We start from the raw sequence: 13,563 nt of genomic DNA on the forward strand, positions 1-13,563 counted from the left end.
GGGCTATGGAGTCAGTAAAAAATCATTCAACGCCTCAGTTCCGACTCCTCCTTTTATGAAACCCCCGACTCCAGGTAACCAAAATTGCGCCAACTTCTTGACTTCAACTCCACAGCCCTTGCAGGGCTATGAAGTGGGTACAAAAATCATCTGACTCCAACTCTGGCTCCTCAGTTTATGAAACCTCCGACTCCTCAGGCCTAAGTACAAACCTATTTGTTCAATGATTTTCTGCCTTTCCTCAACCTGCCCAACCATCAAAATAATCACCCTATCACCAGGGACAGATTTAGAAAAAATGGGTCAAGGGCAAAAGGTCCATTACATTTTCATACTGTACAGACAGTAAATGTGTGACTGCCACAGTCCCAACATGTGGGGCTCTTAAGAAGCTTGATTTCCTGGGGAATTGCCCTCTTTGTCCCTATGGAAACATACCTGTCATATTTTTGATCAAAAGATTTTTTGAAAAATTTAAGAAGTTTATCAATCCAGCTTATGGAAATCAAAAGATCATTGCCACCTTTAACCACTAGAAAGGTTAGTGTTAGCAAATAGGTAAGAGGCTAACTAAGCAGCATTAATGTTCAGTTTGATGAAGCTAAGAAAATCCAGCACACCTGATTTCACAACATTCCAAAGTCACAGAAGCTGTAACAGTAGCTGGTGAGCTGAGCAAAATAGTAGAAAAGAACAGGAGTTTGAAGTTAGGACCGTGAAGATGGGTGTAAAGACAAACTTTATAACAGGTAGGTTATATTGTGAACACAGCCTATCAATATAAATGGGCTAAACTTCTGATAAAGGCATTCATCAAGAGGAAATATGTCTGCTATGCTGGTGAAATCCTTCATAGTTTTAAACAAAGCTTAGAAGGTCAAGCAGGGGACACAAAGTTCATGGTGGGGGGAGCGTCACACAAAGAGGCCTGTTCATATAGGGAAAGTCTGACGAGATTTTGCAGTTACGCGATTTCATCACTTTCCATTTAAAAATATCACAGCTATTCAAATTTCCTGGCATTTGCCATCTCTTCTCTAAAGCATTATTTTTATGCCATGCCCTGACTGTTAATTGTTAATTAGAGATCATGTCAAAATAGTATACAGGCTGAACATTCAACACCTTCATACACAGAAGCTTCAGTAAGAAATACAAATTATTTAAAGTTAATTTGTTCATATTCAATGCAAGTATTCACTCCAATGATTTTTTTTACCTATTTTGTTTTGTTACATCCTAGGACTACAAAGGAATGAATAGTGCTAGAAAAGAAAGTAAGTTTAACTGTCACACCAAGCCAAAAAATAAAATTAAAATGAACAGTGCCTGTACAGATATGATGGGTGGTAATAAGAATTCACAGTTGTGTATGTCTTATTTTTTTGCAGTCTGTAAGCTTCTGAATTTGTTTTCAATCTGGCATTCGAATGTTGACACAGGAAGCGCAGGGGTTTGTGGTCTCTGCATTTGCCTTCCTCAGATTACGTGAGAAAGACTCTTGGTTCCCTCAACAAATATACAGTGGTGCCTGAAAGTTTGTGAACCCTTTAAAAGGGCACATTGGGTTCACACCAAATGCTGACAGCATGAGTTACTTTTGATGCATGTCACAGTTCATGTTTTAAAAAAAATACAGACACAAGTGAAACAAAAATTATATTTGGTCAACTAGTTTTTTTTTCATCTACCTGTAGGACTTGTTTGAAAATCAGATGAAGATTTAGGTCCCATTCACATAAAAATATAGACAATTTCAAAAGATTTCAAGGATTCACAAACTTTCAAGCAACGCCAAGTGTAATCCATGTGAATCACTCAGATTCTGATTGGAATGCTTCTCTCACTAACTTTGTATTTTCCAATGCAGTACAAAGTATGGGAACAATGATCAGGAGCCACTTACTTTGTGCCCAATCACAAAAATGTGAGATGTGGTGAATAGGACCTGCCTCATCAATTGAACATGAATTCAAAAGGTTACTATATACTAAAGGCAGGTGTCCTCTTGTGCCGAGCATCTCCGAGACGGACATTGGCACATGTGCTCTGCAATTACGCATCGACATGCCTCCAGCACAGCTATGAGGATTTGGATGCGCTGTCTGAAAATTTTATGTAGTGCTTTACATTCCTCCCCCCCCCCCCCCCTCCCCGATACACAAATTTGGAAGTAGTCTACTGATTTCAATAGGCTGTGATTCCTCGTCCAAATCTATGTGCGGGGAATCTCTACGAATCACCCTTAGTGGAAACGAGGTGTAAGTGTGCCCAGTGCAAAGGCCTTCCATTGCAAGGGAATACAACAATTGCTTGCTATAGCTAAGGGATGCCTGTGCAAACATTAAAATTACATTTTCTGATCACTAATCATTGTTTTCAATCATCAATCAGAAATGTATGGTCTCCACGAGGCTTTACAAGCTTGTGTACTTGTATCAAAAAGTGCTTATAATAACTTAATATGCATTCCTAATGATTAATGCAGTGTATTTGCAGTGTTTTACCCTCTTTCCTAAAATATCAACCCAAGTATGTACAGTACACAAGTATGCACAGTACACAGTGCTCATAGTTATACTAAACAAAGTACAGTGTAGCCTGACCTCTGCTGGAATAATATACCTGAATCTTTTTCCACTGCTTCTAAGGGGTTAAATTCACTCCAGATTCCACCATGAGTTATTACCTTCCCCCCTCCCTTCTTTAAATGTTATATATGAATAATGAATGTTTAACTACTTTGACACTTTTATTCTCTTGCATTTACTGTGTTTGTTTTTGTCTGTTTAAAATAATTCATAAAACCTTTATTGGTTAAAAAGAAAATCATTGCGATCTTCGAGATGTCTATTTGGAGGCTGCAAAACTTCACTAGAACACTCTTACAAGAGCTGATGAACTGATGCTTCTAGAGGGGACTAGATTCTTGGCTGCTGAGTCACGGCCCCCTGATCTGATCAGCCCACCAACAACTGAACTATGAAGTCTACTTTCAGATGAAGGTCTAGACTGGTTGAAATAAACAGAAATAAAAGTAGGCAGAGTTTAGTGAGGCACATAAACTGAATCGTCAGGTTAGCGGGGTCACCAGGCTGAGTGTGGGTAAAGTATGCCAGGTCTGGTGCTATAAGCTGAGAGCCAGATAACAAAGCAGGTGGCAGGAGGCAAAAGGATGCTAACCAATCAGAACGCACAGCACCTTGCAGTTGTGAGAGAGCCTAAATACCAGGGCTGTGGAGTTGGAGCAATTTTGGGTACCTGGAGTCGGAGTCGATGGTTTCATAAACTGAGGAGTCGGATGATTTTTGCCCTGACATCACGGTCCTGCTAAATACTATAGCTCATGTTGATGGTTCCTGTGATTGTAACAACCCGAGGTTCATCTAAAAGACAAAAGGAGACCAGGGGACCAGGAGCCCAATGGTGTAGAATTGTGTACGATTCAGAAAAGCAAATTGCTAAGGATGTATATACTCACAAACGTGGGTTGCAAATCCTTGCAAACACTGTCAGAGCAGGCAGGAAATTAACCGCCCCCGCTCAGTTTTCCAGGTCTGTGGCAGGAACTGGGCGGTCTCACTCCGAGAGTTCTTTACGACAACTAAAAAACTATCACCTCTAAAAGAGGTATGACAGGACACTTAAAACAAGGGGGTGGAGGCGCCTAATGCATAAAAAGATATGCTAATAAGCTGTTAACCTTAACAACAGCGAGGTAATCTTACCTCTCTTGAAGAATTTGACCCAGTTTACTTGAAAAAAGGTATTTTATTCAAGCACATAAAATTGACAACGCGTTTTGCGGGAGCTTGCCCCCTTTCCTCAGGTCAGTGAAAAAAACAGGTGCCTTAACTGCTATGGTTGTGTAGCAAGCATGAGCGCCTCTCTAACAGAGAGAGTTAATAAACTGGTCCAAATTCTCCAAGAGGTAAGAATACCTCCCTGTTTATAAGGTAAACAGCTTATTAGCATTGGGCGCCTCTACCCCCATTTTAAAGAGACTCTGAAGCGAGTCTAAATTCTCTTTTTTTAACCTGTATTCATTGTAAGCCCCATAAGCTTTGCTAAACTGCCGCTATCCTGCGGCAGAACGAGGGGTTTATACCCCCCAAATCCCCCTTGCAAAATTCATGACTTTCTTGGTCGTGGATTTTGCTGCTCATGGAGGCAGAGCTATGAGCTGCAGCTCTGCCTCCACGCGCGTCAATCTGTTGTCGGATCTCCGCCACTCCCCGCCCCTATCAGTGAAGGAAGACTGAGAGGGGCGGGGAGAGGCGGTGATCAGCGGGGATTGACGTCCTTGAGGCAGAGCTTATGGCTGTAGCACCCCCCCTCCCCCCGACACAGGATAGGGGATTTGGGAGGTATAAACCCCTTGTTTTGCCGTGGGATAGCGGAGGTTTAGCAAGGCTTATGGGGCTTACAATGAATACAGGTTAAAAAAAGAGAATTTAGACTTGCTTCAGAGTCTCTTTAAGTGTCTGCTAAATACTATGGCAGACAGCAGGCATTGCCTCAGATATTATTATTAACATTTCCTCCTGATACTAGTGGGCCAAGTTCTACATCTTGTGCCTTATTGCAAATTTATGGATCTGTGAATATGGGTAATAAAAAACAAAAAAACACAGCTCTGTGTCCTAAATTTTAAATCACTAAGGTACATGTTGTGTAACTAGAGTAAGCTATTAAACACAGTCCTTTTTTTTTTTTTTGACTCGTCAAGGGGTAAAAAAAATGTCGAAAACATGGACTTGCTAGGAAATGCTCTATTAAAAGAATAATCTGTTCCTCGGCTCCTCAGGCCAAACTGGTGAACAAGCTAGTTTATATTTAGCAAAAATAAATACTACATCTCTTCCAGTCTATTAATCCCCAAATGTATTTGGAAGACATGCCAATAATTTAATGACATTTTGGTATTAGAGAATCAAATTAGATTTTGGGCTAATCTTACTCCTCAATGCTAATTTTCATACTGAAAATGTTCTGTCTTAGTGGACTGGCAGGTTGTCATGCAAAAAATAGAGTTTTTCTCTTATTGCTATGAATGCAATAGCTTCAGTGTGACCTCTCCATAATGTACAAAGTCTGAATGCTGCAATGTGAAAGGCAAACTTCAGCAGACACAGAGATTTATTTTAGCCTAGATCCAGGAGCTTAGATATTAAATTCTCCATGGAAACAGGCAATAATGAAATAGGGGACCACCACGTTCTCCTTTCAATGGCTGAGACTTTTAGACATCATACGGTAAACAGCGGCTAAGTGTCATGAGTGGATAGGGGATCTTTATATAGACTTAATGCTGATGAGAACAGCTGGAGGCCACCTCCTTCATTAGAGTCAAATAGCCCTTACAGACATAAAAATTCCTTATATTGTAGCCAGATGATGCTTGTTACTAACCCAGGCAAATCATAGGAGACTCTTGAACAGGATTATTGCTGATTTTATGAACACAGAAGCTTATTTGGCATGCGAGCAGTGCAGATGCCAGTAACCCATAGCAACCAGTCAGAATTCACAGTCCTGTCCGTCTCAGTTAAAGGGAACCGAGCATCATTTTTAACTCCCAGGGCAGCTCAATAGCAAATTAAAAGTGCATATGCTAAAATGTGGTTCGTTGTTAAAAAAGTTCATTTTACCTCATCTTTTTACATTTAAGGGTTAATTACAGGCAGTAGTATTCTACTTCCTCTGTCCCCAAGCCGGTCCCAAACAACAGAAAATGGAAGGCAGATAAGGATTCTTCTAATTAGACTTCATTACCCACAAGCTAAGATCAAACAAACCAATTAAGCATTAAGGAGGGGGAAGAAGGAGACCACTGTGCTTCAAACAAACAGATAAAATAAGTCACACTTCATGAACTTTACACCAACCCTGGATAATGGCAGTGAAAAAGGAGTAGAGGGGTTAACTTCTCAAACATGGCAGCCCTTTCAGCTATTTGAAACCAGGAGATGCTAAGATCCTTTTAAAGGTGCCCTCTAATGATACAATTTTCAGTGAAGAATCGCTCAAGCGATCAGATAAATGCAATTGGATTGGCAGAAAATAAACCTTGCTAATGTCCCAAATCGTCTGAGAACGATTCTAAAGGCGATCGTTCGACAAAAATGTTGTCAATAGGAAAAACATTTTTTTTTATAATCTGTTGTGATGGATAGAAAATACAGATTGGTTTGTTGGTGAAGTATTACAATATTTAATTTCCGATCACATTTATCTGATCGCTCTGGCATTTTTTGCTGAAAACTGTGTCATTACTGGAGACATTTAGCTAGATGGAAGCTAGTTGGCCAATGAGGGCTGTATTTTGGAAATTGTCACTGCTCTTCGGAAAGCCAGATGCCAGTGGCACAAAACCACAGAATGCTTTGATGCATTTCACCATTGGACAAATATAAAAGCAAAGATAAAAACATATCTTTAAGCCCAAACAACTTCCAGCACTAACCATGTATGTAGTTATCCCAACATTAATTGATGATCATCTTCTACTTAAAAAAATCCAACTCAAGAGACAAAAGTTGTTTTGGATTGTGTGGAAAAAAGTTAAAGCAGGAGTAAGACAGGATATGAAGGAAAAACGTAGTGATAGAGACAGCAGTAAAAATCTTAGTTCTAATTCCTTTCCCCATTAATCAGTACTGAAATAAAGTCTTTTATTAGCCAGGGCACTATCTGCAAATAGTTTGTATGTTATCTCTGTGTCTGTGTGGGTTTCCTCCGGGCACTGCGGTTTCCTCCCACATTCCAAAAACATACGGATAGGTTAACCACCCTGGCGTTCTGATAAGATCGCCAGGGAGGCTGCGGGAGGGTTTTTTTTTAATAAAAAAAAAACTATTTCATGCAGCCAACTGAAAGTTGGCTGCATGAAAGCCCACTAGAGGGCGCTCCGGAGGCGTTCTTCCGATCGCCTCCGGCGCCCAGAATAAACAAGGAAGGCCGCAATGAGCGGCCTTCCTTGTTTTGCTTAGATCGTCGCCATAGCGTCGAGCGGAGTGACGTCATGGACGTCAGCCGACGTCCTGACGTCAGCCGCCTCCGATCCAGCCCTTAGCGCTGGCCGGAACTTTTTGTTCCGGCTACGCTGGGCTCAGGCGGCTGGGGGGACCCTCTTTCGCCGCTGCTCGCGGCGGATCGCCGCAGAGCGGCGGCGATCAGGCAGCACACGCGGCTGGCAAAGTGCCGGCTGCGTGTGCTGCAGGGCCTGAGCGGCAGCCTCCGGCGGTGATGGACGAGCTGAGCTCGTCCATACCGCCAGGCTGGTTAATTGGCTCCCCCTAAAAATTGGCCCTAGACTACAGTACTCACACTACATAATATAGACATATGGCAATGGTAGGGATTAGATTGTGAGCTCCTTTGAGGCAGTTAGTGACAAGACAATATATATATATATATATATATATATATATATATATATATATATATATATATATAGCCGACCCGCGGCGTAGCATACGCCGCATAAGAGGGTAGAGGGCAGGAAGGGGGTATTGGGCACAGTGGCGGGGAGGGGCGTTGGACCCCCCCTCAACTGGGTCCCCCATGTGTGCTCTACCTCCAGCTTAAGCTCAGCAGGAACCTCCCCCCCCTCGGTCCCCCATGTGCGCTCCCCCTCCTGCTTAAGCACAGTAGCAGCCATCACTATTAGTAAGAGGCAGCGGGCGAGGATGACTCACCTCTTCCGTGTTCCATCGTGCGTTCCACTGTCATCACTTCCTGCAATGCCGCACACTGTATTGGTGTAATTTGCCTTTTTAAAACAGAAGGAAATCTGCCATAATTCAGCTATAAGTGAAAATTTGTGGGTACCCACAATGCACTGCTACTAAATATGCAAATTACCCCTTTTCCCCTTGGTAAGCCAAGCAAGCATCCAGAGCCGCTGGTGTATAGCAAGCATATAGCTTTAAATTTTACACAGTCATATCAAACCCACATGTAGACAGCCTGTTTCAGACTTTTGGTCCTCATCAGTGCATGGCAGAGATTGATACGGCTGTATGAGATAGGGCTTGGACCAGTACAACAGAGTAACCAATCAGCTCAGGGTGACCCAAACCACTGGGAATGTATAGGAGGATAAAAGGGACCAAAAAGACTTCCTACTAAAAAAAGTAAAGCTTGGTGTAATTTGCCTTTCTAAAACAGAAGGAAATATGCAATAATTCAGCTATAAGTGAACAGTTGTGGTTACCCACAATGCACTGCTACTAAATATGCAAATAATTACTTTTCTTACTAAACCAAGCAAGCATCCAGAACCACTGGTGTATAGCAAGCCTATAGCTTTAAATTTTACACAGTCATATCAAACCCACATGTGACAGCCTGTTTCAGACTTTTGGTCCTCATCAGTACATGGCAAGGATTGCTATGGCAGTATAAGATAGGGCTTGGACCAGTACAACAGAGTAACCAAGCAGCTCAGGGTGACCCAAACCACTCGGAATGTATAGGGGGATAAAAGGGACCAAAAAGACCTCCTACTAAAAAAAGCAAAGCTTGGTGTAATTTGCCTTACTAAAACAGAAGGAAATATGCAATAATTCAGCTATAAGTGAGTATTTGTGGTTACCCACAATGCACTGCGACTGAATATGCAAATTATCCCTCTTTGCCCTTGGTTTGATATGACACTACGTCTTCTTCTTGCTTGGACCAGCCCCTTCTTCTTGCTTGGACTGGCCCTGGGGGCAGGGCGCTACTTCTTCTTCTTGCTTGAAGGTTGAGGCACTTACTCTTCTATATATATATATATATATATATATATATATATATATATATATATATATATATATATATATATACATACACTGTACAGTGCTGCGTAATATGTCGGCACTATACAAATACTAAATAATAATAATAATAATATTTCAGTACTGATTAATGGGAAAAGGAATTAGAACTTTGTTAAGATTTTTACTGCTGTCTCTATTCATGTTATTGGATAACAGGCAAATGAATGTATCACACAGCTGCCACTGCAACCTGCTAAAGGAGCATTTCCATTTAAAGGACACCTCAAGTGAGAGGTATATGGAGGCTGCCATATTGATGTCTGAATCACACACCTGAAACAAGCATGCAGCTAATCCAGTCAAACTTCAGTCAGAAACATCTGATCTACTGCATGCTGGTACAGTGTCTATGGCTAAAAGTATTAGAAGCAGAAGATCAGCAGGACAGCCATGTAATTTGTAATGTTTAAAAGGAAATTGGTATGTCAGCCTCCATATCACTCTCACCTCAGGTGTGCTTTAATGCACAGAGTTGCCTCTTGCAAGAGACTTCTCATAATAGCAACAAATGAAACAGGTTTGCACCATTTATAGAGCATACCAGAGCTTGTTTTAGTATAAACAGTTCCTTCATTGATTGCCAGGAACATCACAATACTCCAAAAAGCAACTTTTCAAGTCAGACTCATAACATTATAGTAGCACTTATCCTCTTCCCCACCACCTCATCATTTGTATTTGTTTGAATTGATCTCCCCCTGGGTCTAGAGGGGGTGTGTATGTGACCCACAGCCTGAGTGATGTGAAACTTTTTCCCTTCATAATGTGCGCTTTCAAAGGCAACCACCTGGTATTTTATGCTTTTCACTATCTTGAGTGGGATGTTCACCTACAAATGAATAGATTACGCTGTAGGTGGGAAACCTGCTGTGCATATGAAAGATACCGTTGACTCACAGCATAACGTAAACGTTCTCAGCGTTGGCATACCTTTTTCTTAGATTTAAAGACATTGCATCGAAAGATGTTGCTGGAACCATCTCTGGCGATGTAGCTGAAGATCTTGAGATCCTGGGAGTCGTGAGACACGTAGAATATTCTTTGTTGAATGAGAGAGTAGAAGGTAAAATACAGATTAATATAGGGTTTCTATAATGTTTCAATATCCGAGAACCACTTGTACTATTAAACTATAATGTGTACTCCACCAGCAAAGCCCAGCTCTTTATCTCATTGCAAAGTCTCTGTTTTATATATATATATATATATATATATATATATTTATTGTGGAGTACGGTTATCCGTCATCAGTTGGTGGAGGAATACTGAAACCTTCCTGTATTTATATAAGTACCTCAATCCAATTTATGCCTCTAATTGGCTATGGAGATATGTCTTTTTAAGATACAGCTCTGTTCAACATTATGAATATGTCAGTGAATTACAATAGTGCAGCTTAGGCAGAATTGACTGCATACAGCTTTAGAAAACCGTATATTATCACGCATATGTTTAGTAGCAGGATGATTTAATGCCTGCTGCATGATATATTGCCAATAGCTGGCACATTCCTTATCTGCTCGGCTGAGTATAAGGAATACTATTTCTATTTGACTGTTTTAGAACAGATGTTGTTAAGAACTGCACACACTGAATGAGGTGTCCTGCTTTGTAGGTGTCCATTTCTTTGTAGATCTGAAACCAGTCCAATCACTTCTATGCCATCAGAGTGCTTATAAATCTCACCTAACTGGTTAAGAGCAAGATCAGGTTTCCTCTTCTTCAGTTCACGTATATTAATTAGGTCTCACGGGTCCTTAGCAGAGTAATTCATTAAAGAACAGTGAGGCAGGGAAATGATTGATCTCAGTCCATTATTATTACACATCCATGTAGTGCTGACAAAACATATAATGCAAGTTGCTTTATAACTCGCCATCCCCTCTGCCATTCCCGCACAAACCTTGGCAAACAGTGACTCAGATCATGTTCTATTTCTGGTCATTTTTGCATCATAAATCTATTGCAAATCATTGGAAGCCTCTTGTAACACCAAAGGGTTGTACACATTGCACTTAAGTTTCATGGATCTGTGCAGCAATGCAGATGTCTACACTGTCCGAGTGTAGAGCTAGTCCTGAATTGTGTGCAGTTGCAACAGCACATTAACATAGGTAACACACCAGTAACTGGCTGAAGATAAATGAACACAGCAACACAGGACTTGAAATAGAGGTTGGTCTTTAAGAGATGGATTAGTACTTCAAGTTTGAAAAACTTTTATGGACAAGAACTTCCAAAAGACTTTAAAGGGGAACTGAAGAGAGAGGTATATGGAGGCTGCCATGTTTATTTCCTTTTAAGCAATACCAGTTGCCTGGCAGCCCTGCTGATCCTCTGCCTCCAATACTATTAGCCATAGCCCCTGAACAAGCATGCAGCAGATCAGGTGTTTCAGACTTTAAAGTCAGATCTGACAAGACTAGCTGCATGCTTTTTTCTGGTGTTATTCAGATACTACTGCAGATAAATAGACCAGCAGGGCTGCCAGGCAACTGGTATTGATTAAAAGGAAATAAATATGTCAGCCTCCATATACTTCTTACTTCAGTTCCCCTTTAAACAACCTTACTACTCTGAATTAATATGCTGGGCTGCTTTATTGCTTTTGTTCTGATTTAAAGCTGAACAATGGGCACAGCAAGCCTCTTTCACTTTGTCTTCATTCCCCTGCAGTGTTGCCAAGTTAACATGAACTGTTTATGGAGTAAAGCCTTGTACGCACATACAAGGACAGCCACCCGGGAGGGATCAGGACTCAATCCCTTGGGTGACAGTGCAGGGCTAAGGCTGTCCCCTTGCTAGCCTCCAGGATAGTGTTGCATTCTGTTGCTTTGTGGGAGGAAGGAGGGCCAGCAGTGTGGCGCACAAGGAGCGTTACAGAAAAGGCTGGGTGGGTGGGGAGAACAATTCCCTCCATCAGCGGTCATTATTCTGATAGTTTGGGGCTGCCAGTGCTGGATTGGGCTGGCTGAGGAATGGAGAAGCCTCATTGGGATCCAGAAGTTTCCCCCTCCTGAAGTATCTTTTTTTTATTTTTTAGAAGTTACAGATTCCCTTTAAGTTAACACTTAGGCAGTGACAGCGACAGTGGGGACAACGCCTGTTGTCTCCAGTTGTTAACCATTTTTGTTTAACAACTGCTAACAACTAGAACTTGTAGAAGAGATTACTCATGAGGTTGCCTGAAATCTGTTCTTCATCTAGAAGCTTAGGGCCTTTAATTAAGGAAACATTTAAACTACTAAGTATGTAGATTACATTCATTGCAAACGTTGGTCGATCTGCTATTAATTACACCAAAGCAACAAGATTGACTTCATAGTGAGAGTTCATTGCACAGCACTGAGCAAACACTTACCTGTAGATGGGATCTTGCATAATCAACATCTTGCTTTCATCCCAGGCCCAGTCTTTCTGCAACAGAAAGAAAACCAGTTACTCCCACAATCCTCAGCTCTGCTCACAAGATATATGAGATCTTGTGTCTTTCGGTTTCTTTTATCCCCCTATACATTCCTAGTGGTTTGGGACACCCCGAGCTGCTTGGTTACTCTGTTGTACCGGTCCAAGCCCTATCCATATCAATCCCTGTCATGTACTGATGAGGGCCAAAAACCCGAAATAGGCTGTCTACATGTGGGGTTGGTGTGGCTGTGTAATATTTAAAGCCATAGGCTTGCTATACACCAGCAGTTCTGGATGCTTGCCTTGCTTACAGGGGAAAAAGGGGATCATTTGCATATTCAGTAGTGGTAGCCACAAATGTTCAATTGTAGCTGAATTATTGCAAATTTTCTTCTGTTTTAAGAAGGCAAATTTCACCGAGATAATACATGTATCCTTAAACATTATACCCGCTTTCAAAAGTGACAGTGCAATGAAATAAGCTGTGGAGTTTCCCACAGAACCCAGATGTCAATAGACTGATATTTCTGGACTGTTTATGCCTTATTAAAGTGGAGCTCTAGGGGAAAAAAAAAAGTAAAAAAGTTATGAACTCAGCATGTATCTGTAAATCTGCTCCAATATTTATTGCCCATTTGCCATGACCTCAATCTCCCAGGAGGTACATAAAAAGCAGCTGAATCCTCTATTTTGATAGCCTGTACTAATGTCCAGGTTTCCATGACCTGTATAGGTCAGGCCTGGTTCACACTGCACAAGCTTTTCCTAAGCACTTAGGATTACATTAGCAGGCGCTAATGTTCTCACTTGAGTGATGTGATTATATAAAAATCCCTCATAGCATTGCATTGGCAAAAGCTTTTTAAATAACTAGTGCTTAAAGGGACTTGGCGCTTCCTCCAGCCCCATCCGCTCCCACGCTGCCGTCCTCCACTGCCCACAGCTACGAGAACCGGGTCCCGTCACTGACATCATCAGAGCCAGCCTACGCAGGAGAAGTACGCCCTCTACACATATCTCTCCAGCGGCTATTGGAGAGATGCACAAACAGCGCACTTCTCTTACGCTAGACTGGCTCCGACTGACGGCAGTGAGGGGACCAGATTCCCGTAGCTGCGGGCAGCGGAGGACGGTGGCGTGGGAGCGATTGGAGTGGATGGGGCTGGAGGAAGCCCCGGGTATGTATAATTTTTTTTGATCTCTGGTACACTTTAAAAAGCTCTTGCAGTGTGAATCAGCCCTTACAGCTGTAAGGGTTTTGCAGAGGCCACCTGATCCAATCAGTTTTTCAATCACTACAGGCAACAAGTCAATCTCTATTGTTAATCAT

At 41.7% G+C, this 13,563-nt stretch overlaps 1 protein-coding gene across 3 annotated transcripts in view; it reads right to left on the reverse strand.

The window, feature by feature from the left end:
• NOS1AP (nitric oxide synthase 1 adaptor protein) overlaps positions 1–13,563 on the reverse strand; it is a 224,611-nt gene that overhangs the window by 43,741 nt on the left and 167,307 nt on the right. For all 3 annotated transcript variants that reach the window (XM_068239949.1, XM_068239950.1, XM_068239951.1), the window contains 2 exons: positions 12,187–12,242; positions 9,756–9,864 (listed from right to left, as the gene is read on the reverse strand). In XM_068239949.1, coding sequence (XP_068096050.1) covers positions 9,756–9,864; positions 12,187–12,242 — 165 coding nt within the window. The remainder of the gene's footprint in view (positions 1–9,755; positions 9,865–12,186; positions 12,243–13,563) is intronic.

The sequence above is a fragment of the Hyperolius riggenbachi genome, chromosome 6, assembly GCF_040937935.1.
Source record: "Hyperolius riggenbachi isolate aHypRig1 chromosome 6, aHypRig1.pri, whole genome shotgun sequence".
NCBI lineage: Eukaryota > Metazoa > Chordata > Amphibia > Anura > Hyperoliidae > Hyperolius > Hyperolius riggenbachi.